Source organism: Ursus americanus, chromosome 24 (assembly GCF_024610735.1).
Source record: "Ursus americanus isolate L20-20 chromosome 24, mUrsAme1.1.p, whole genome shotgun sequence".
In the NCBI taxonomy this organism is placed as follows: domain Eukaryota; kingdom Metazoa; phylum Chordata; class Mammalia; order Carnivora; family Ursidae; genus Ursus; species Ursus americanus.
Genome location: NC_142150.1, coordinates 10,916,531 through 10,942,229, shown reverse-complemented (window position 1 = coordinate 10,942,229; position 25,699 = coordinate 10,916,531). Strand labels below are relative to the sequence as shown.

The 25,699-nt window shown below is 37.0% G+C and overlaps 1 protein-coding gene across 1 annotated transcript in view; it reads right to left on the bottom strand.

The window, feature by feature from the left end:
- Nucleotides 1-1,705: 1,705 nt before the first annotated feature.
- The window catches only part of SLC17A6 (solute carrier family 17 member 6), a 38,951-nt gene continuing 14,957 nt past the window's right edge, over nucleotides 1,706-25,699 (bottom strand). Inside the window, exons 4-12 of the mRNA XM_045808679.2 lie at nucleotides 18,773-18,887; nucleotides 17,641-17,728; nucleotides 17,026-17,112; nucleotides 13,918-14,060; nucleotides 9,832-9,981; nucleotides 4,127-4,259; nucleotides 3,401-3,511; nucleotides 2,776-2,903; nucleotides 1,706-2,041 (exon numbers count right to left, since the gene is read on the bottom strand). Coding sequence (XP_045664635.1) covers nucleotides 1,706-2,041; nucleotides 2,776-2,903; nucleotides 3,401-3,511; nucleotides 4,127-4,259; nucleotides 9,832-9,981; nucleotides 13,918-14,060; nucleotides 17,026-17,112; nucleotides 17,641-17,728; nucleotides 18,773-18,887 — 1,291 coding nt within the window. The remainder of the gene's footprint in view (nucleotides 2,042-2,775; nucleotides 2,904-3,400; nucleotides 3,512-4,126; nucleotides 4,260-9,831; nucleotides 9,982-13,917; nucleotides 14,061-17,025; nucleotides 17,113-17,640; nucleotides 17,729-18,772; nucleotides 18,888-25,699) is intronic.

Genomic DNA, 25,699 nt, shown 5'->3' with positions numbered 1-25,699 from the left:
CACATTACATCACTTTGAGACACAAAGCAAAGGATGATTTTATTTTCTTAAGGTCAAGGATGGTTTGCATCTTTAAAACAAATGTTATGTTTTCTATTTGCAGTAGCAGGGCTTCCAGTCACTAGCACAATACAATGAACAGATCAAATATTCAGAGTAGACACTTAAATACACCGATGATATTTTGCGTTGAATTGGGAAATGCATTATTATCATTTAGAACATTCTAAAGAGATCTGATGTTAACTTTTAAAAGAAAAAAAAATCATTCCAACCACCCAGACAGCTACCACAAGCAAAATGAAGATAATATACAGACAGGAAATTGTACGCATTGCACTTATTGCTTGGAACACAAATGTTGCAATTCCTGTTGAATTATATTAAGAAATGACAAGCAAAATGCCTCTGCCCCATCTAAAATTCTATGACTCTATGAAAGTAGAAATTGCAGTCCCCTAACCCAACATTAGGTGTATGCTATTTTTGGTTTTTTGTGAACGTTGTTTATTATGCGTTTGTGTATGGATATGTATAAGATATACAGATATATATAGATATAATTTTAATATAATTTATTGTCCTATATATTTAAGACAAATATCTTTTAAATGGGACTTTAAATAATAAAATCATCTACTTACAATATCTCTATTAAGTTTATCTTTTCATATTATATATAGCTCTGTGGCACAAGTTTCATATAGTATTCTGTTATTAAGGAAGAAGAATATCTAAACCATTTTCTATTTCTTTTGTTGTTAATATTGCATTTTAAGGGCTCTATCTCCATAGTAAATTTCTTATTAGATTCTTTATGGTGTATGCATCTTTTTTTTTTCTAATGCAAGTTACAACCAGTACAAAGTTGTAATAAAAAATACATTAAAGTCTATTTATTTTTTATATTTTTTTGCAAAAAAGTTATGTGATATGCTACATGAAAAGTCAGATGTTTGTTGAAATGTGACGTGTTTTATACTGTTAGGTAAATGAATGGAAGAACATGAAGCATACCCCTCACTTGACAAGTTCTCTTTCACAGATATAAGTACATGTGTGCAAGCATTTCATATAAAACACTGCAAGATACTTCTTTTCAGAACCAACAAAATATTCCACATTATGTAATAACAATAATTATTTAGTACACCTTGCTAGTTGCTAGCCCACAATATTCTTCTCTAATTGAGAGATATATCAACTCCATAATTTATATTCAATAACCGTTCCCCCACCTGATGCAGCCAACATGACATCTTCAGGTTTCTTAACAGGACTTCCGCATGATATCTTGCAATACAGTGTCACAAATAGATAAGTGCATTTTGCATGATCAAGTAGCTTTGGCTTCCTAACCTTTGTAGGATGGGATGTGCCAACTGTTGTAGTTGTGCTTTATTAAATGGTGATGAGTTTTAGCTCACATGAATCCAATGAGTAACTACTCGCTTCTACAATTTTGACCAGTCAACCTTTAAATCACAAATGCAAAAATGGATGACCTGAATGGAAATGATGGCATTTCACAACTTCTACAGATTGCACTTGATGGTAACTTCATGAGTTTGTTTTGATTCATTTTTACAGCAAGACTTGCCTGGTTGATATGTTTACGTGTGTACACCACTTTTATGTTAAATTTTTGTGCAATCACAATTAATTGAATCACAAACACTAAAAATAAATCCAGCAATTAGCTTTGTTATGAATAATCATCTCGGTCCTTGTAGGTGTATGAGTCTTGTACTTCTTCTTGTACAAATTCCTCTTTCTTTTCCCAACCATTGGGCCAACCTCCATTGGCCTGTGTTGTGGCGCCGTAAGACTTGGTGGTGCCGTAATTTATGTAATTTTGAGTAATGTCCCCTGTTTCTTCATCGAGCTCATCTTCATGGATAAATCCACATTTTTCTTCACTTGTTTCTTCAGGGTCTGCCCAGGGTTGCTTCTCTCCTGAGGCAAATATTGCATAAAATATAACTCCGCCGTAGTGGACCAGGGCAGCGATCAGGAAAACATACTGCCACTCTTCCCGTGACTGCAGTGACAAAAAGCAGCGCTGTGAGAACAGACTCCCCATATTTGAAAAGCATAACCTCTTCTTTGAATGCTCCACCATGACGCTTTTCATAAAAACGCTATCTTTAGGGGAAAACCCTGTTCTGATTATATAAAGCAAAGACTGTGACAGAAACTTTCCATAATCCTATGGCCTTCATTAATTAACAATTTTTTTAAACCTCAAGTTCTGAAATAAAACTCCAAATATATCTGTGGTCTGCTAATTTTTTAAAATACCCATAATCTCTCTTCGAATTTCCATTGATTGATGTATATTTTTTCCTCCTATTTCTTTTTTTTATTTCTTTTTGGTGAACAATAATGGTGAAGTTCTACATATAAGGACAAATAGCTGATAATAATATTCTTCCACTGATAACTGCAGAGTCTGAATTGATGTTTCCAAATAAAGCTCAGAAGACTTCTACTGGAGTATTCTAATAAGCTAAAAGAAAAAAGGTTTGCTGTTGTTGTTTTGCCAAGCCAGTAATACAAGAAATATTAAAAGGTGTTGAAAAGTGCACTGCTTATTGTTTGGGAAAGAAGGTTTCCTCGGAGTTTTTAGAGATTTTCTAGTAAGCCTCAATTATGTCCCTTACTCAGAGGTCTGGTGGCTGAACCACAGACAGAATGCCAAACAGAATACAGTAACTCTTGTCTACCATGAGAGAGAATCTTCTAAAACTGAACATTTCTTTAGCTACATCTTACCTTATTCTTTGTCATTGCACCAACAATGATAGGGCAAACCATTCCTGACAACGTGCCAACACCATTTGAAATGCCCATTAAAATACTGGCATATCTCGGAGCAATATCCAAGTGGTTAACATTGAAACCTGAAATATATACGTCAGCTTAGAGTCAGAGAATCCTAAACCCCCTGGAAGTGGGTGACTGTAGAATATTCTCTATCACACTCACCACCCTCCTTAGAAGATACTAGGTATACAGCATGGGTTCACTAAGTAGTTTTTGATAATTTAGCTCAGGGATATGATCGGAGTGGAATGAAGTATGGTTTCTTATCCAGGACGTAATATGTGATGCCCAAATCACAGAGAAATGTTCTCTTAAAAAGAAGAAGAAGAAGAAGAAGAAGAAGAAGAAGAAGAAGAAGAAGAAGAAGAAGAAGGGAGGAGTAAACAGGAGGAGGAAAATGAGAAGTAATAAATCCAAATAATGATTACTAAATGTGTATTCTTTTTATTTTCTAGTGGAAATACGTTAAGTAACTTTTCAACAATAGAATATTAAAGAGGAAAGGAGAATATATGTATTATTACTAGCAAAAATCAGGATGTTACATTTATAAATTTAAAAATGTGTATCTTACCAGAAATAGCAAATCCGCTGAATCCCACTGCAAGTACCAAGAATGAGATAGCCACCCCTCTAGTGTGAGAATAGCCAACGACCAGAAGCAGTGTTGCTTCCATGCCAAAACCTTCAGAAACAAACACATGGAAACACTTCAGAAATTTCTGTAAATTTTTCCAATGAGCCAAAACTGCTAGAACGGCTCATGCTTATCTGACCTAGCAAACTTCTTCAGGGAGTCTATCTTAAAAGTGATAATAACTGGAGCAGTTGGGTGGCTCAGCTGGTTAAGCCTCAGACTCTCGATTTCAGCTCAGGTCCTGATTCCAGGGTGGCGAGATCAAGCTCCACATCGCCTTGCTCTCCACGCTCAATGGGAAGTCTGCTTGAGATTCTCTCTCTCCCTCTGCCCCTACCCCATCCTCTCTCTCAAATGAATAAATAAAATCTTCAAATAATAATGATAACAGTCATAATTCATGGACAGAGATTACTGAAGCCTTTCATTATAGTAAAAACATTGAATACACCCTTAAGTTTCAGTGGTGCACAGGGACAAGTTAGTCATGTAGTTATTTAAAACCAGGAGTTACGAAAATTTGAAGATAGGGAAGTGATTATAAATGAACAATGAAGACACAGATTTAGCTGCATATTTGACATGCACAATAAAAATTACTCACTCATGTGGATCAGCACTTTGTGAGCCCAAACATGTCCTTCACATCTCTTATGTACTTACCCCCACAATTCATGATCTTTCTTACTGTAGTAGTTGAAAGAATTTGCTTGCTTCTTAGAAAATCTGCAATCTGCCCTCCGATGGGCACAATAATTGTCATTACTAAGTGTGGCACAGCAGATAGCATGCCAACCTGAAGAGAAAGAAAAAGAGGAAACATACATGCAATCATACATAATATGGGCAATAGTCTTGGTTTTTTGAATCTGTCATAAACTCTTTGTGGAAAAAGAAAGAGAAAAATATTGTCTCCAAATGACCACTTACTCATTCCTAGAATAAGCAATAACTTCCACAGAATAAATGAGAAAAGCTAAGTAAAGTGACTTTTTATTTTTTAGAAGAGAATACTTTTTTTTTCCTGTGTCAGCAAATTTTGAGTTTATGAATAAACTATCTTGAATCTTATCACAAAGTGATTCACATTTATGTGCCCATTTTGTATTCTTAAATATGTTTGCAAAAATTCATCATTAGTGAGTGAGAGAGAGACAGAGACAGAGGGACAAGAAATACATTTGACAAGTCTTGACGAGGCTGTATTTTTAAATTTATTATTTTTTTAATTCTTAGGAAGGCTAAAAACCTTAATTGCATTTTAAATATGTATCTCTTATGAGTTTTATATTTAGTTTCCACGGTAAATTTAGCCCAGAATATGCAGATTGGTTCTTCAATTTTAGGTATTTTCTATGTCAGATGTCAGTATTTGGTCACAGTGTCACACAGTGGTATATAGTTTTTGTATTAATTTCATATGGAATAGCTCAACCTAAAATCTAACCTACCAACCTCAATTCAACACAAACACTTCGGCCAATAATTATGTGCAAGACACTCTTCTCTAGGCATTATGAAGGCAGGAAGTATGAATAAAATGCATTTTAACTGTGTACATAGACTTAGTAGATTTTGAATATAAACATACTAAGGAAGCTTTTTTCCTAAGTGTAATTTGAAGTATTCTTCCTGCAAATTATAAGTACTGGAGAAAAATTAATTATTTGTGTATAAAAATGTCTTCCAAGTTAGATTGCTGAAGGTTTGCGATAAAGATTGCTTGATTTCACAATGGCATACAACAGAGTACCACACCCACGGAGGCGGGTTGTTATCATGATTAATTGAGTCAGTGAATGACTCCTACATAGCTTAAACATCTGAGTTATTTAATTCTCTCTCTTTTATCCAGGTAAAAGTTTATTATATTATTATTCTCTTGTATTTATGAAAAAAGTATAACTTAAAAGGGCTAACTCATTTCCAGAACCAAATATTGAGCCATTTTTAGCTGAGTCCAAAAACTGGGCTTTTAACCACTGTGCTTAACACTACCGTCATCTGAGAAAGAAAAATCAAATAAAACCAGATAATGTGTTGAATGTTCTTAATTTAGTTCAAAACCTGGCATTTAGTATAGGCTCCACAAATGTGAACTAAGTAAAACTATAAGGTAAACCGACATTAGAGAAAATAGTACTGTTTTTGAGAATAGCATCTTGAAAAGCAGAGTGGTTCTTTACTCTTTTCTTTTTTTTTAAAGATTTTATTTATTTGACAGAGAGAGACAGCCAGCGAGAGAGGGAACACAAGCAGGGGGAGTGGGAGAGGAAGAAGCAGGCTCATAGCGGAAGAGCCTGATGTGGGGCTCGATCCTGTAACGCCGGGATCACACCCTGAGCCAAAGGCAGACGCTTAACCACTGTGCCACCCTGGCGCCCCTGGTTCTTTACTCTTAACTACAGTAGATATATTTAAAGCAACGAATGTGTAGAAAGAAACCATCAGACAAGAAAACATTCTGAAATACACCACATTAGGATGTGTGTAGAATTGCAAGCCATGTGTTTGCTTTTAGAGGCAGAGAAAGCCCGAGAATGACCTGCAATTGATAAGTTCACATAACTGGCCTGTATCTTGACTCAGTGTTTGAGACATCTGAAAAGTTCTTAAATTGAACACTCTTTGCTATTTACTCTCTACTCAAAGAGACATTTTAATTCCTTTGGCTAAACGAAGAATAAAGCTATGATCATCAGTTATTCACTTTCAGCAAACCCCCAAGGGGCTAACAATCTAGAGGTTAATGAGGCAAAAGTTGGGAATATCCTAGCCCACTGACTTAATGCTTGAAGATACTCAATCTCCCAGTTCCTAGGACAATATATGGACATTTTCCAAATGTGACCTCATCGGGGCCAAGTTACAGAACTTTATGAACGTTATTCAACGATCTCCTCAGCTTTTGGTGACTTAGCATAATGTCTTGTATTCACCTGTGATCAGAAGGCTCACGACTTTTGGGGAGTATCATTATTTATGATAATCACAAAGTACTTTGCTCATTACTTTAAGGTTTTATAAGAGTAGGCAAAATGTTTTGAGTCTATGACTGACTGGTTCTTCATAGAAACTTTAGATCATTAAACTTTGCCTACCCTCCTCTTTGCTTCTCTGGGTCACAGTCTGGATTTCCTCTCTCCCCACCTGTTTCATATTCTGTTTAGAAATTGGCAGGTTATCACTCAACAAAGAGCAGCAGCCACTCAACAATTCTCCTCTGCCCCTAAATGTAAAGCTCAAAAGGAATGAATGTCTCTCATTTGGTTGTCTCTTGTAACCTGACTTCTCAAAGTGCTGGTTAATTCAAGCGCTAGCCTTCCCTTGATAGGTCATTTTCAAGAGGCTAAAAATGTTTCTATATAAGCATTATATATACTATAATATATTAATATATTTATTATAATTTATATTAATTTTTAATTTGTATAAAATACTAAAATACAATTTATATTATATAATATATATATATCTACACCTATTTCTGCTTTAACTGGGTCAGTCTACTTGAAATGAAGATTGAGCTATTGCACTTGTGTTTTAGTCTGCAAGATACTCAATTTAACTAAGGTTGAAGAGAACTGTCCTTCATTTAAATATTTTAGTTTGCCTACATTTTGCCGCAGTTCTGAAGGAGGATATTTTTTTTTTAAGATTTTACCCATTTATTTGACAGAGATAGAGACAGCCAGCGAGAGAGGGAACACAAGCAGGGGGAGTGGGAGAGGAAGAAGCAGGCTCCCAGCGGAGGAGCCTGATGTGGGGCTTGATCCCAGAACGCCAGGATCACGCCCTGAGCTGAAGGCAGACGCTTAACGACTGCACCACCCAGGCGTCCCCTGAAGGAGGATATTAATACCATTATTAATGGAAAAGAAAATCGAAGCTGGCAATCGCTCAAAAACCAGCCCCAGATTATGTATCCATAGTTCATTGCAGAGCTTGGATTCAGAGCCATGCCAGCCTGGATACAAAGCCCGCACTCTGTCTCCTTTACAACCTCCTATATACATTTTTCAAGTGAGTCAGTGACTTTTTTTTTTCTAACCAGTATAATCAAAATCTTCAAGCCGATCTGTGTGTGTAGAACTTACCTACAATTTTAGTCACAAATATAACAAATGAATCAAATCAACTCATCTGGCTATTATATTTAGTTTTTGCAAAATATCATTACTTTTACTCAAGCATTTTCAATTAAGTGGAGCTACAGGGCCAGAATGACCACACAGTTTCATTAACATCAGTTGGCTCCTTCACTTCTCCCCCATGAGACCTGACTTTATTAATAGCCTCTCAGTGTCATATTTGTCCTAGATTAGGAAAATGGACTCACACCTCCAGCAGCCTTTGTTGAGAAGTATAACACCTCTCAGAGCTTCCAAAGGCTACCCTGCAATGTTTGATCAGCTCTAGAGAGAAGAGCCCTATCTAAAGCAGCCATTCTTCTCGGGAATGGAGGAAACAGTTTCCTTAGAAACAGGGATTACAAAAGAGCTCTTAGAATAGCTTCTCCTGAACTCAGGTTTTCTTCAATTCCAGGCCTCAGATAGTCTTTCAAGTAGAGACATAATATGAATAGCGAGCCCAGCTGGATGTATGTAATGACATGAAGAGAAATGGCAAGTCCATTGCCAGCAGACGAGTGTATTCAGTACTCAGCAAAGGGCTTGGCAGAGATGGTATTTAACAAATACTTGCTAAGTGCTTAAATGAAGATAGGGTCTACCTGAATTTGAAAAGCATAGTAAAGGGAATTGAAACATAAATTAAAGAATCGGGGCTTAAACTTGATTATATTATATTATATTATATTATATTATATTATATTATATTATATTATATTATATTATATTATAAACTGGTATATATTACCAGCTTGGCCTTAGGCAATTAAATACCTTCCCTAGTTTGTTTCCCCATCAACAGAAAGGATGAGAGTTATCCAGCTGGTCAACCAAATAAGGTTGTTCATGAATATGAAAGGACCTTGTGAATTTCAAACCCTTCTATAAATATAAAGTAGTTATTTTTATGTTCATTTTATCCTTATAGAAAATCCCAAAATGATTACATTTTCACAGCTGTGAACAAATGTCTGTAGAATTTAGCCTACTGTGCTGTAACTGGTAACTAATTACTTTCTTGTATACCACCAAGCTGTGAACTCCTGAGGACAGGAACAATGTTTTTATTTCTGAATCTAACACAAAGCTTCACACATCATATTCAACAAATGCCTGTTAAGTGAATAAATTGAATAAATGACACACAAGAATATTTTCAGAATTTTTTTTTTTTGCTTTCTCAAATCTTTTAGGAAGACAGATTTTTTTTTAAGTTTATAGGAAATTAAAAAAAATTTTTTTTACTTGAGTATAGTTAACACACAATGTTACATTAGTTTCAGGTGCAGGACAAAGTGATTTGACAAGTTTATATGTTATACTATGCTCACCACAAGTGTAGCTGCCATCTGTCACCATACAACATTATTACAATTTCATTAACTATATTCCCTATGCTGTGCCTTTTAGTCCCATGACTTATTCATTCCCTAACTGGAACCCATACACCCATTTTGCTCACTGCTCTATCCTTTTGGTAATCACCAGTTTGTTCTCTGTATTTACAGGTCTTACTCTGCTTTTCATTTGTTTATTCATTTATTTTAGTTTTTTGGGGTTTTTTTAGATTCCACCTATGAGTGAAATCATATAGTATTTGTCTTTCTCAAAGTCTGATTAATACTGTCTAAGTCCATTTATGTTGTTGCAAATGGCACAATCTCATCCTTTTTATGGCTGTGTGATATTCCAGAATGTGTGTGTGTGTGTGTGTGTGTGTGTCTGTGTATGTGTGTCCATGTGTATTACATCTTCTTTATCCATTTGTCTATCAATCAGGACTACATCAAAACAAAAAGCTTTAACACAGACAAGATAAACAGACGGAATTTTGAAAGCATTGAAGAAGAGATTGATAATTATATAAACACAATTCCATTTCAATAGAATATTTTTTTGTTCACTGTTACATTGTCTCTGATCTGAGACTTAAAGGAAGTTATGTTTCTTTACAGGGGAAAGGCCACAGTGCGCTGTCCACCCTAATTGAGATACAAGCTCCATGAGGGCAGAGACTGGGTTGACGTTGCCAGCAAAAAGAGCAGTGTCTAGCAGACAGCTGAATACAGTAGACACTCAAACACCTTACTTAGTCTCTATTTCCCAGAAGTTATTTGTTAAGTGGATAAACAAATAAATGAGTAACTCCTAAAATTTAGAAGATATTGGCAAAGGAACTTAATATTCGATTGAACACAAAAAGAATGCACTAGTGAAACAAGGATAATTTTTACATACCTTGCTGATTTCAAATCCAAACACTTCCTCAAAATATGCCGGCTGACTAATAAGCAGTAAGTAAAAAGTCCAGCTTCTGCAGAAATTTGCCACAATGATTGCATAGACAGGCATAGATGTAAAAAATTTCCTCCACGGAGTCTTGAATTTCTGAAATCCCAAAAAGAGAGCCATTCTGACCATTTAAAATATTTTCTGACTTACGTGGGAATAATAGGTGCTTTGCATTTTCAGGATGTGTATGCTGAGGCATGAGTAGGAGGTAATGAAGTTAATTACAACAGTCTAGTTAACCTTAGCTGGATGAATAATTGTTGGAAGAAAAAAAAAGATATTAGCCTCTTCTTTTGATCAAATTGTTCCCGTTTTGGGAATGTGTAAGATCCTATGTTTGTAGAAAACAATTCCAAAAGCACAGATCTTAGTTTCCAAGATTTTCTTTTTTTCTGGCAGTGATAGATCATGCCTCAGCTGAAGGTCGTTGCCATATCAGTGACCTTGTTGGTATCCAAAATATTTTAACTAAAACATTGAAAATTCAATAGAGTTAGGAGGAAAAAAATAAGAAAAATTGAGTGCAATATTCTAGACCTACCCACTTATCTATAAATCCTCCTGATAGACAATGGATATCAATATAAACTCTGTAATGCAGAAGTTCAAAGTTCTAGAAAACTCACATGGTGTACAGCTGGGTTGAGTATTTAGCTATCCAGCACACCATGGGCACATCATAACTAGTTATTTATGACATTCAAAACATTCAAAACTAACCACCTAAATAGGATTGGCTTTGCTTATGATACCCATTTAAAAATTTTATGTAGTGTACTTAAAGATGCTGTATATGCCCCAAAATAAAGCAATATCTTCCCCCATATTTTTATACCTGAAAATGTCTCTCATATTCTCAAACACTTTCCCAATGACTTTATTTTGAATGTCAACATACTGTTTGGTGAAGAAACAATAGCCTGAAATAACTCTGTTTAATGCTAGCTTGGGATCCTTAACCTGACCAAATTAGTAAAAGAGGAAGCAAACATTTTTTACCCAGATTTAGTCATTATTCCTGGATGTAGAGCCTCATAACAGCTAGTATTGATTGTGACTCTAATTAAGCCTTTCAGGATCACTTTAAAAACAATATTGTAAGAAGTTATATTGTCATGATCACAAATACATATGACAAAAAAGAAAAAAAAAACAAAATCATGTCCTAATAATATATAATGAGTACTGTGGTTTTGAATAAAAATATCCAGGGACAACATTATAGCTGGATTCAAAAAGTGTGTTTTTTAAGTCTTATATAGTCTGGGAAAATAATGCCAGATAAGTATACTTATTTTACAGAAAATGGAAATTGTTGAATACAGAAATGTCAACATTGTAGTATTACGTTTGTATAAGAAATAACTTCAGAATATTATTAAAAATAAACAACTTTTTCCTGTTGGGAAAACTTTTCTAACTTTTTCCTGTTGGGAAAGTTTTTCTATTATTCATACCTGGATCATCTCTACTAAGAACTTTATTCTTCAGGTTGTAAAACACTTCATCAAATGTAAGATAGAAGTATCTAATTTTATACCTTTAAAAAATTGCTCAGGGTCCTAGGAGGGCTTATAGTTCTGATAACAGTCTACTTACTGACCTGGCTGTTTGCTTCACAGGTATGTATAGTTTAGAAAAATTTAGCAAGTTGTTCACTTATGATTTGTGCATTTTTCTGTGTATATGCTATATTTAATTTTTTTTAAGAAAAAAATATTTAAAAGGCACTACAGTCAGTGGCATTGTGTGCTCCTTAATTGGATGCAGACTCCAAAGAAATAGCTACAAAGGACCTATGAATATAGACTATATATTCGAATTTGGACTGGATATTAGAAATCAGAATATGATCTAGGTATTAGATAATGCTAGGGAATTATTCTTAATTGTGTTAGGTGTAGTAATGGTACTTAGATTGTGAAAGAGTAATTTTTTGTTTCTAGAGATGCTTGTGAAGTATTTGTGGGTAAAGTGTCAGGAGATCTGATTTACTTGGAAATCATTCAGCAGTAAGAGAAGTGAAGTAGATAAGACAAGGTGTTGACAACCATTGTGTCTATGCAGTGGATACACAGATGTTTCTGTTATTATTCTCTCTGCTTTGCTGTATATTAAATTTGCTCATAATAAAAAGTTCAAAATAACTAAAGTACAAGTAGAATAACTAAAATATAATCTCATTTTTAATTTTTTTCAAAGCTACAGGAAAGTATCAAACATCAGTAAGAAGTAAAATATTATGTTTGGAAAAGCAGTAAGGTAAGGAAAAGGGGAGTTCAAGATTATCTAGGTTGTTTTATCAAGCTACCAGCTGTTCTTTTTAAGGTCATTTCCAGAAACTGGTTTTCACTTAGACTACCTTTCTGATTGTTTAAAAAATTTATGCTTGATTTAGACATATGGTCTTTCAAGAACTGGTAATAAGAGAAGCATATTTAACTAATGAAAATAAAGGTTGTTTGGATAACTTTGGGTTAGAAATGGAGGCTAACTGCTGAACTCACCATAGATTAGCCTGTATTTAGCTTCTGCTCAGAGCAACTGCAGCTGGAGGGAGACAGAGCAACTGCCAACCCCCACCCCATGCCCACATCACCCCTTGTTTCTTATGTAGCCGCCAGGAGAAAGAAATCATCAATCCATTTACAGAAGGAAACAGGCAGGGGGAAGTTCTAATGCCAGTCCATAGTGTAAGAATATTTTTTCAGTACTGAAGTTTTACTTCTGAGTGATATCCAATATGGGATTCTTCTTATTCATTAAAGGCCTCAACAACGTGGGTGATAGACCTTTTTACTGAGGATGAGATGTCAAAGACACACCTTCTCTAAGAAATGAAGTAGAGAATCAGAGCTGGACTAAAACATGATTAGAAAGAGGGGCGGAGCCTTCAAAAGAAAGAGAAGCGTAATGTATAGGAGACACTGGTTCTTCAGCTGTGTGTGATACCTTCCAGCTTTCAGCATAAGGAAACTGAGTTACTGTTTAGGTGCTGAACTACTGAACCTGTCTAAATACATTAGCTTTGCTTCCGTTTTTTTTTTTTTTTAGTAGTATCAAATGGCTATTTATTTTATTGTTTTATGATTTAATTTATTTATTCATCAGAGAGAGAGAGCACAAGCTGGGGGTAGAGGCAGGCAGAGCAGGCAGAGGGAGAAGCAGGTTCCCCGCTGAGTAAGAAGCCTGAGGTGGGACTCGATCCCAGGACCCTGGGATCATGACCTGAGCTGAAGGCAGCTGCTTAATTGACTGAGCCACCCAGGCACCCCCAAATGGTTATTTATTAATACTATTATTATTTTAATTAACATCATAATTTATATATATCATAAATATTAATTTATGATGTATTAATGTCACATGGACTAAAATATTTGTATTATTGACACAGAACTGCATTTTCTTTCTCCATAGAGCCCATGCAAGAAATCAAATTAGAATCGGAAAAGGGGCCATGTTGTATTTTTATGACACTTTATCCTCATAATAAGAAACCTGAAAATGATAAGATTTTATCAATAACAAGATTATATATTGAGGATTTTTGATGTCAGCTATCTATTACTGACATTCTAATGATTTCATATTTCCCTAACCACATATAGCATCAATACACATGTATAAAACCTACATTTAGACAATTCAATACACAAAAAGTTGCCCTTTTTGTGACTGTGTTAGGTGATCTGGCATTTCCTACTATCTGAAATTAACAAATATTTGTTGAATTTGTTTAAATTATGGACCATATTGAACTGTTTATAAAAGCTTATTTAGGTTTATAGTCCTAGCCATAGTCCAGGGCAAATTTGAAGATCACTAAGAAAAGATAAAGAAAAAAAAAGAAATTACCAATGGGGAAAGCAATCATTTTTAAGTCAGAAAGTATGGATGGAGGGAAGAACACAATCATGACTGACACCAAGTTGGTTTTGTTGAATAGGGACTCAGAAAGTAGTTCGGTTGGTCAAAGGGAGGTGAGATGAAGAATAAGAACAGGAATATACACCATAATAAAGTTCTTACTTCCATTGCCCCTAAAAGATTTGCACTCTCTCCAATGCTTTCTTCAATGTACCTACGTTCTTCATCTGTAATAGTAGGATGCTTTGCAGGACTCTCATAAGACACCAAAAGCCAAAACATGTACCAGATCATTCCAAAGCTTCCTGCAAGGAAGAGTTCAAAAGAAGAAAATCAAAAACCTATCATAAATTCCGCCATTTAACTCATTTGCTGAAATAAAACTGCGGGAATCTCATGCCAAACACACTCTATGGAATGTGAATTGGAACTTCTGCTTCTCCAATTGACCAGCCAGCTCTTCTCGCGGTGTGCCACTAAGCTTCAAGCTTCCTGAAGGCTGGTCTTGTAGTTCTACCTCTTTGTCTCCAACAATGCTGAGACACAGCATTGGATGATTATTGAATGTTGTGGTTCGGCACGTGTTCATACATCCAACAAACATTTACTGAGCATTTACTATTCCAGGCACTCTGCTAAGTGAGAGAAATTGGTGAACAAGACAAGGCTCCTGTCTTCAAAGAATTTTATGGGGGCAGGATCATTTTCTTATTTGTCTTCCTTGAATAGATGAGAGTGGTCTATAGTTCCACAAAAAAGAAATACTCATTTCCCTTTCCTGTTAGCACTTCCAGATCTAGTAAGCAGATTATTACATAAAATCTAGATTATTTTAGCCTGGGTGGCTACCATTCATAAAAAAAGGCGGGGGTGGGGGCTTCTGTAATTAATGTAGTAACATCTAACACTTCATGTGACCATATACCATTATTATTTTCAGTACATAATATTACCTATTGATCACTGTGGGCAAATGAAAGCTATAAATTTTAACACAAGAAACTGTTTGCAATTTTTTTGCATCCCTTTCTTTATTTAGCACTCTCACTATTATAACATGCCCTTATTGTGCAATGTAAATCTAAAGTATTAATAAAAGAAAGAATTTCAAGTGATTTATTCCGGTTTCCCAGAGGCTAGTCGTTTCATTTTTGGCTTCTACTGTTCTTTATCCCTTGGGTAACAGTCTAAATGCTCCTGATCTCTATAATACTTTTCTCTTGCTTGTTCGATCTCTAAGAATTATTTCTTAATACCACAGATTTTGATGGACCATGCTCCTTTTCGTTACCAAACATGACAGCAAACACAAATGGCAGTTAGACGGTATGTGAAAATTCGGGTTAGTGTAGTGGTTATGGCATATGGCTCTCCCAGATTCAGGTCCTGGCTGTGTCATTAGCTACACGCTCCCATCAGTCACTGAATCTCGTGACCCTCCACTATAAAATGAGACAATTTCTTTTCTATGAGTTTGTGGCAAAGTATAATTAAAGGAGATAATGCATGAAGCAACTAGCATGGTCAATGGCACAAAATAAACACTCAATAAATGAAAGCTTTTGTAATTCAGTGGTAATCATCATCACTGCTAACTGAATGCATCTGAAGTGCCAGACATTCAGCTAATTGCTATATATGCAGTATCTGCTTTTAACACAAGCCACTGTACAGTTCTTATCTTTTTAATTTTTAAAATATTAATATTGAATGTGTGGCTCAAAGACCTAATTTTTGTTATACGCAGTAAGTAAGCAAGTACTATGGAGATGTGATATTTTCAGATTATCTAATATTGAAACTTCGTACCATTCAATGATAAATATTGCATGAGATACAACTTGACATAATGAGATTGATTTTCATGAGTGCTTGGTGGAAACTAATATTCTTTTTTTTTAAGATAGATTTATTTATTTATTTTGAGAGAGGGTGCATGCATGCGCCATGCACGTGAGCAGAAGGGGCAGAGGGGGGGTGGGGAAAGCAGATTCCCCCCCTGAGCAGGGAGCCTGAGGCTGCTCGGTCTCATGACCCTGAGATCATGACCTGAGCCAAAACCAAGAGTCAGATGCTTAACTGACTGAGCTACCGAGGTGCCCCTGGAAATTGATATTCTTACTTTAAAGTCACATCATATTTTCAATTAAGTAATGGATTCAATTAAGGGACGAATCAGAGGATTTAATGGCCTGACCTCCCAACTTGTTCTACATACCCGATACACATTTGCTTTAAACTTCTGTGAATTACAGACTCTTGAAAATCTAATGAAAGATATGGATTAAATTCTAATAAAAATACCTGCCCAGGGAAAAAAATGTATGAATGCATGTATGGCTTATCATTTAGGACATTCATGAATCTAAAACCTATCCATGGCTTTTGAACCAGAGTAAGAGCTCCTGCTATAAAGCATATTTAATAATACTCTGCAAACATAAGAATTTGCTCTGATGAGAACATTTTGAATTGGGAATGGATCATGCCAAATTCGGAAGCAGCTAGATACTGTTCAGTTCTGCCTCATGACTTCATTAATATTTCACATTCTCCTGCCACGTCCGAAGACGGTATTAATCAGTGCCATCAGTTGGAATCCAGCTCTCTTATATTTCTTTTTCTCATGGCAAAAAAAAAAAAAAGTCTCCAAAGAGAGACTTTAGGGGTACTCTCCAGTGGTAAGCTTTCTGGTTCTAGTTAGAAAGTGAACAGAAAGGGCCTTTGGACTTAGGGTTTCTTGTCCTTTTTTATTTCCATTTGAGGGCTTCATCTTATTTAATCCTGGAGGAACGAGGACGAAAATGTGAGGTGGCTGCCGCTGACTGTTACTATTTCATCACAAAAGCGAACTGTTGCGTTAGCACCGCTATCACCATCCAGCTTCCCATCCCTGTTCAGTCTTGATGAGGCAGGGTCAGCCGAGAGGAGAAAGCAGTAGCAAAGGAAGACGAGGGGGTGCTGCCCAGCTCTTTCTTCTTAATTGGCAATGAATCAAGAGCGAATTTATTTTTTTCTTCATGATCAAGAACTATATATGAAATATATCACAAAGTTTCCACCAGCAATGTACCTGCTTTTTAAAACAACAAATAACAAGGTAGGGAGAATCATAGAGGTGGAACATTTTCCTTGATCTTCTCAAAATATAAGGAAAGGATTCTTAATGGAAAAAAAATGTGAGTGAATGCAGACGTATACTCAGTGATGTACCTCACTGTTTTATTGACACCCATTTCTTTTAACTTTACTGCTGAGTAGGCAACATACCATAGACATAGAATACTGACGACCAACCGGTATACTGCACAAGAATGCCAGCTAAAGGCATTGCAATGACAGCTCCAGCATAGGAACCTAAAGTAAAAGGGAGAACGGGAGGTAGGTAAGTGAAATAAATAGAACTTCTTGACTTCATCTCATGTTTCTTGGTAGGCTCTCACAAACACACTTGCACACCCAGGTGCATGCACGCTCACACCCCTATATCTCCAAATACATATATATGTCTACATACACAGCCAATGATACAGGACTACGTAAGTGGATATGACCTATCTACCCAAGACACAAAAGAGATCTAAAAATAATAAGACTATAATAAAAAATAAATTTTAAAAGACTACTCTAAAAATTATTCATGAATATATTTGAAAACTTAGATAAAATGGATGAACTTCTAGAAAAATACAAAACATGGAAGAAATAGAGGGTTTAGGAGACCAATAAGAACTAAAGAAATTGAAATGGTGGTCAAAAACCTTTCCTCATGTACAGACACACACCCGCCAAATGGTTTTACAGGTGAGCTTTATCGACTTTCAGTTCTTATCCAAGTTGTTGCTAAACTTTTACCCACCATAACTACCTGCACGCAGTACTCACCACAAAAGGAGGTGGTTGCCAGTCGACTCCTCTCTAGAGGGGGAGCCCATTTACTCCATATCCCATGACATGCTGGGTAGGTGACGCCCTGTGACAGGGAAGATATATATCACCATTTAGGATGCAGGATCACTGAAAAATAAGCACATTTCCCTTCTCTGATGCTGTCTCCTTAGATTGGGCCCAAGTATTAGGGAAAGCTGCTACTCATAGATCTTTGCTAATTCCCTGAAATTCCACTTTAAAAACGTTCAGCCCAGATCAGGTAAGACATGGCTTCTTTTAAGTGACCTGTCCAGATTCTCCCCACCCTTCAAGTCTTCCTTCTACCTCAGTTTTCTTCTGATGAAGGCAAAAGACCCCCCATTACTCTATTCATCTGGAACTCTGAACAGTTTGAGAAATGTGGGAGGCCTTTTCGTGAAGCATTAAACACAGCGATTCCCAAATATAAGGAATCCATATAGAGGAAGACAAAGCCAGGTCCTTGAAGCTCACACTTCCTGGGAGTACTGTTTAGAACTTAGGGCTTTTAAAATAATTATCCACTTGATATATTTTTATCCTACCAATGTTTTCTGTTTGGAGAGAAAGGAGAAAGTTTTCAGTGCTTAATACTTCATCTGATTTATCTACTCCCACTATATTTCAGGAGAAGAGAAGGGCAATAGGTAGGTCTATCTGAGGTCTTTAAAAGTCAATCATGAGTTACATTCCCAAAGAATATAGTCAATGAAATATTTTAATGAAAACTCAAATCATGATTCAAGTCCAACAAGGATATGGTATAAATCTCCCAAAAGATATTAATTCAGGGTTATCACCAGCAAAGGACAGACTCAAAAATTTTCCTCACAGCATATTAACCTGTGCCTGTCCTTTTTTTTTTCTGTCAAATAGTCAATGAACATTTCTTTAATACCACTCAATTCTAGAGAAAGGAAGGCAAGCCGTCACAGTTGTACTTCAGCTTTATTTAAACACAAAATATCTGAATGCCTAAATTTTCCAATTTTTTAAGCATACTATGTAGACACAACCTTATAAAATGTTTATTTGTAGATCAAGTCAAAGATAACCTGCTGGTCCGATTAACATGCCAACCTCAAGATGGCACTCCCGCAGTCCATACCTCAACAAGGCCCTGCAGTATCCTGACAAAGATGACACACCCATAATGCACTCTGGCTGCTGATGGGATCAGCATATTCAGAGTAGAGGTAAGAAGTATGGCAGCTCCAAAAACCCTGAAAAAGAAAAGGAGTTAATAGATCTAAGTTTCTCAAGTCAAGTCAACTAAAGGCAATTTTAAGGTAGATTTTTTTTTTTCCTAAAAGAATAAGATGTGTCCCGGACCTGATGAGTTAGCTACTACAAACAGATACTTTGACTGTCTTGAAATGTTACATTATTGAAGCACAAGAAATAAAAGAAAGATTCAATAAATCCAGTTACATGCACTTATATTTATTTTCTTCATAGATCTAATTACAAATTGCAAATATTGGGGCGCCTGGGTGGCTCAGTGCGTTAAATGTCTGAGGTCATGACCACGGCTCAGGTCATGATCCCAGGGTCCTGGGATGGGTCCTGCATCCGGCTCCTTGCTCAGCAGGGAGCCTGTGTCTCCCTCTGCCTCTCCCCCGCTGCTTGTGCTCTGTCTCTCTCTCTCTCTGACAAATAAATAAATAAAATCTTAGGAAAAAAAAACTTTAAAAAAATTGCAAATATTTACCAAATCATTGTCTGTGGTTTGGGTTTATATCTCAGTCTGCAACGTAAGCTGCTTTGGGGCAAGAGCTTTTTCCTCAGGTGCACTGTTATGTCACTAATACAGCACGGTGCCTGACAGAGCAGATACTCACTGGAAAGTTGTCAAAAAAATAACAAAGGCCTGAATGGAGTTTTATCTCACATTATACGACTGTTTGCAACTTCCCTAGAAGTTGCCTACACATAAACATTTTATGAATGGAATTATATTTTCAATGCCCCGAGAAATCTCATGGTCAGATCCCACAGCACAAGTATTTATAATGAAAATAACTATTCCTTAATATATATGGTTTTTCTTTCTTCTTCGTGTATGTGGGCGGGGGTACTGTCTGAGGCCCACCTCTCACTGCGCACATGCACATAATGATTCAGAGAAGAATTGCTGGAAATATGGTGCTCACACCTTCCTCCATCTGCAAGCAGAAATTCCACTCTGTTCTTAAAATACCTTCCATAATGTTCACACTAAGTAGGAAAAATATTCCCTTAACTGGGGAACGTTAGAAATATCGTCTTGCAGAGAAGTTTGGGGACACACTATCTCTAATGAGCTAAGCTGTGTGTCCTGTGTAAGTTTTCTCCAGCTGAACATTGAGCCTTGAATTCAGTGAAAATGGTCTCATAGAAATTCTGACTCTTCCAAGGGGCCCATTTAAGCATAAGGAGTTAAAGATTGGAGTTTCTGAAAGGGCCTTGATCATTATTAATCAGCTACTGAAATTTGAGAAATGCCTTTCTGAAGGGCTGAAGTGGATCCTAGACCAGGTCAAATACTTTTGTTTACTTGACGTAACCTAATATCCGCCTGTCCTCAGTGCTAAGAAGTCACTCAGAAGGTAGATACCCTGTTCCATGTTTCCTCTGTGCTATTTGCTGAATAGGTATCTTTCGGTTTGAGTCAGAGAATAACTGATTTCCTAAATGTCTGTCGCAAAATAGAAACTTTCTATTTCTAAAAATGATTACTCCCATTAAAACACCATATACCCTGGGGCGCCTGGGTGGCACAGCGGTTAAGCGTCTGCCTTCGGCTCAGGGCGTGATCCCGGCGTTATGGGATCGAGCCCCACATCAGGCTCCTCTGCTATGAGCCTGCTTCTTCCTCTCCCACTCCCCCTGCTTGTGTTTCCTCTCTCGCTGGCTGTCTCTGTCGAATAAATAAATAAAAAATCTTAAAAAAAAAAAAACACCATATACCCAGTGACATTAAACTTCTGCCAAATATGTATTTATTTTTTCAGAAAAGAAAGGCAAAATCCCATAACCTGTCTTTATAAAATAAGAACCCCAAATTGTTATAAAAATTGAATTAAAATGCATTTTTATTAACCATTACTTTTACGTTGAAAGGATTTTCACCTCTCTTAAAAATGCAATCCAAATGTTCTTGTATGCAAACCTCAGGACATTTTGGAAGTTTCCTTTAAGGCTGAGAGGAAAGAGGAGAAAGTGTATGGGGCATGTTTCCTGGACCGAGTGGTGAAAGGTGCAAGTTCGCAAAGGCCGGTGAGAGGAACGTCTGTTTCTACTATTCTGGGAGTGCGTGTGTTTGACCTGTGTCGCAGAGAGGGTGAAAGCAGGAAGGGCAATGACACTGGAGTTTCGGTCATCTGGGTAGGCTGCCCGGGTACTGCCAAACTCGTGCCGACTCTCTTTTCTGTAGGTGTATCCCACGTTGCTTATGATTCTCAATAATAAAAGAGACTGACCCTGCTTCAGGCTTTACGGATAATGAGAACCAGAACTACATGATGCTACAGGATTTTTGAAAGTGTTTATGTGATTTATGCATCCGCCCCATTTAGCCTTCAGAAGAATCTCTTCAAACTGTTGTCCATGAACCAGCTGCATCAGAATTCCCTGGAGAGCTTATTAAAAATGCAGATTTTTCACACCAGACTTTTCAAATCAGACTGTGCTGGGAGTGAAGGCTGAAAAATCTGTGTTTTAATAAGAAACCCAGGTGATAATTTTGCATGCTAAGATTTGCAAAAACAAAAACAAAAACAAAAAAAACCCAACACCATAAGGTTTATAACTAGGTTTATCTAATACGTGTCTTCTTTTCCAATAATTTCTTAAAAGTATGATGCATGAAGTTTCGTTTCTATGCATAAAACTTTCAACCATCACTTTCTCTGAAGGGTTTTAAAATACCGCGTCTCTCGACATGCTAGAGAGAGATGAATTTTACCCGTTCTGTAGCTCAACGTTTCCCAACATCCACTCGATTGAGATTTCAGGATGGACAATTCTTTGTTGTGGGACGCTGTCCCATGCACTGTATGTCTAGCAGCCTTTCTGCATTACAAGCCAGTAGCGTTTGCCCCCAAGTTGTAACAACCAAAAATGTCCTTTGGGGAACAAAACCACCCACCAGTAGAACTGAATCAATTATGAACTCTTTGTTCAACACCCACTACAGTTAGACCTAAATCTAGTAAGTGCTTCTTCAACTTGCTAGACACCATGCTAACATCTCACATGCCATAAAATCCACAACCACTTCACAACCCTGTGAGATGGGTATTATTCATACACCCATTTTATAGATGAAGAAACTAAGCCTGGATAAGTGAAATCCCTTGCACACGTTGTTTGTCAGTTCCAAGTAGAAGAAACCTGGTTCAAATCTAGTCTGTCTGATTCCAAAACCAGTGGGTTTTACTACTAGGGTTTTCATCTGATTATGCACACATGCAGTTAGTAATGTGTTTCGGGATTCTGACTATAAATTTAAATAATAATCTTCACAAAGCTATTTGAACTCACCGTACGGTTCCTGAAAGAAAACATCAATAGATCAGTTCCAAAGTTCATTTTCCACTCTTGCCCTGGATATTGTTTCTAATTATATAATCTTGTGACATATCCAAATGCTTCGTACTTTTAAGTTCCTAAATTCTTTTAACTGTCCCTTTTTCATTATTAGTTGCTATTGGATCATAAAAATGCATGGACTTTTTTTCTATTTAAGAAGGAAATCCATCAGACTTTTCAGAATCTCATCTTCTTTTTAAAATTTTATATCATTGTTCTCCAACTCAATACCCAAGTAATTAAAATTCTGATTATCAAAATTCTTGCCCAGTATGGGAAGCCTTCACACTTTCTCTTGCTGTGCTACACAGAGCCAAAATTAAAGCAGCCACTTCATTCAACATTCATTTATGCATTCACACTCCAATTCTTTGTGAGACTATATTTAGAGTAGGACACAGTGCTGAGGAGGAAAAGGGAGCTAAAACTTACAGAGCGCTTACTATACACACTCCACCCACATTAATTCATTTAATCCTCACAACTACGCTCCGAGCCACATATTCATCTCATTTTACAAATAGGAAACTGGAGACAATGGTTGTGCAAGACGAAAGCAAGCAGTGAAGTGGAGACTGGAATCCAGGGCTCTCTGACATGAAAATCTGTGCTCTTTCATTGATATGAGGCTATTAGGCACTCAGGAGAAAAGATAAAGATGGCCCTGGGTGTAGTAGGAGAAAGGAAGGGAGAGACAAGTGGCAAGAGACAACTTAAGCCAAAAATCTTAACAGGAGTACTAATGAAAAGAAAGAGAAGGGAAAGGGGCGCCTGGGTGGCGCAGTCCTTAAGCATCTGCCTTCGGCTCAGGGCGTGATCCCGGCGTTCTGGGATCGAGCCCCACATCAGGCTCCTCCGCTATGAGCCTGCTTCTTCCTCTCCCACTCCCCCTGCTTGTGTTCCCTCTCTCGCTGGCTGTCTCTCTCTCTCTCTGTCAAATAAATAAATAAATAAAATCTTAAAAAAAAAAAAAGAAAGAAACTAGGTCAGTGTTTAAAATGGCTGGACATTGTGGTATCCAGTACCCTGAGTAAAAAAAGTAAGACCATCAAGAGTGAGATTATGAACAAGGAAGGTGTGAGCAAATACAGATTGAACAAGGAAGGGAAGAACAGGGTCTGTAAATCCGTGGCATCCGGGAGACGGTGCAGCATAGAGTGATTGTAGAGGGTAAACAATGTTTTAAGCCCTTAAAGTGAAGTAAACACAAAGCTTAGTAGAATTAAGGGGAGAGGGATCTATGAGGCCAGGGAGACAGAACGTTATCAGGATCCATGTAAATTTAGGCAAGATGATGGCTTGCACAGGAGCAAGGCGCCAAAGCCAGTAATGGTGGTAGAGGCGGAGAAAGTGACAGAAATACGGTACAGAAATTTTTATAAGACCCTAGCTTCGTCACTTAATAACTGTGTGACTGGAAAGTTAGTTAACTTCTCTAGGCTTCTGATTCCTTGTCTATAAAAAGGGCAGAGCCATGGAATGGTCAAGAGCATGGATTCTAAGGCTAGGCTGCTTGGCTTCGAAGTTCATTCCTGTCATCTATTACTTGAGTCATCTTGAGCAGTTTAACTAACTACGCTACATTCCTTGTCTGCAAAATGGCGATATTAACAGAACCTATGATTTATTATAAGTAAAGCATCTAGAAGAATTCCTGGAATATCCTAACGGTATTAGGATCTGTGCAACGAAGATATTCATATATTGCATGTCATAGGATTGCTGTGAGACTAAAAATAATGCACTTAAAAGGTGCGTGGCACATAAAAATAAATCCATAAATGTGAGCCAGTCAAGTAGAAATAATAATAAATTGCCAACGTTTATTGAATTGTTAGTGTGTGTCAGTCACTGTTCCAGATTCTCATTTTAAACTAACAATAACATCAGCACGCTGCTACTGCTGTCCTTATTCCATAGGTAGAATAGTTAAGTGCAGGTGGGTTTATATAGCTGGCTACAGGCACATAGAAACTGAGTGGAGAATTATGGTTTGTCTTGACTTGGTCCAGTTGTAGATCCTAGATCCTTACCTGCGAAGCTCTACTCTACTAGCAGCAGAACTAGTACTCACAAATGCCACGAGCAGCAAATAAAATGGCAACAATTTTGGAAGACAAAAACATGCTGAATAATGGATGATAGCAGCAGGGAGGAGTGAAAAAGAGGATTCAACTTCTGTCCTATGTTTCAAAGTAGTTAAATTGAGAAGCTTATTTAGGGGGGGTTTTGTCTTTTTATGAGCAAAGTCTAGTTTTCAAAAGAGAAATGGAAGAAATAGAACTAAGTACGGAACACAAGTTCCAGAATATAAAATGGTTCAGCACAGCAATTTTCAGATTTATCATTCGCGATCATCATCTTAGGGGGCTGTTCGAACACAGATTGCTGGGCGCCAGAACTTTGCGTGGGGCCTGAGAATGTGCATTTCTAACTAGTATCCAGATGATGCTGATGTTACTTTTTCTGACTTGAGAATCATTGGTTTAGCCATACTATGCTAGATATTCCCCCGAGACATCACAAAAAGGACAGATCTGGGGCAGGACTGGGGATAAACCTAATATGGACAGAGGTAGACAGAGCTGGAAAAGGGGGTTTAACCTTAATTTATAGAGGGGAGGGGCAAGAACGGAATGGAAACACCTGCTACAAGGCGCAATATCCTTTACAAAGCACAAACTGTAATTAGATGGTTGGGTCAAACCCAAAGTGAAGTCCTCTGGCCTAATTTCGACTGTCCTCACTGACCAAATTGACTGAGCAGCTGCCATGGTTCTCCCGGGGACATATAAACAGCATAACATAATATTAAGAATAAAAGCTGTGGTTACAGTATGTGAATTCAAATTCCAACTCTGATTTCTTTCTAAGTATAATATTGGGCAAGTTGTTATTACTTACATTCTCAAAGCCTTACTTTTTCCATTTGTAAAATGGAAATAATAAGTTTTCATACTTCAAAGGACTATCATGAAGATTATATGAATCAGCTATGGACCTTGGACAGTGCGTGGTTCATAGTAAATGGTTCCTAAATATCAGCTAACATACAGGAATTTTCCAACATTCATTAGAGTTTTCAGAGAATTTGTATTCTTTGCCCTTTTTTTCCACCCCAGCATGCTTTTGCCCTGGTTAAATAGTATTGTTTCTGTAACAAAGGATTCAGAATTGTTCCATGTCATCTTGAAATTCTATCAGCTTAGGGGTGCCTGGGTGGCTCAGTCAGTTTAGCATCTGCCTTTGGCTCAAGTCACGATCCCGGAGTCCTGGGATCCAGCCCTGCATCCCTGTTCAGTGAGGAGTCTGTTTGTCCCCCTCTCTCCGCCCTTCCCCCCAATTTGTGTTCTCTCTCGCTTGCTCTCTCAAATAGATAAATAAAAATCTTAAAAAAAAATTCTATCAGCTTAAAGTGCATGAAGACATAGAATAAAAATTCTGTGTCCCATTCTGAAGGCAT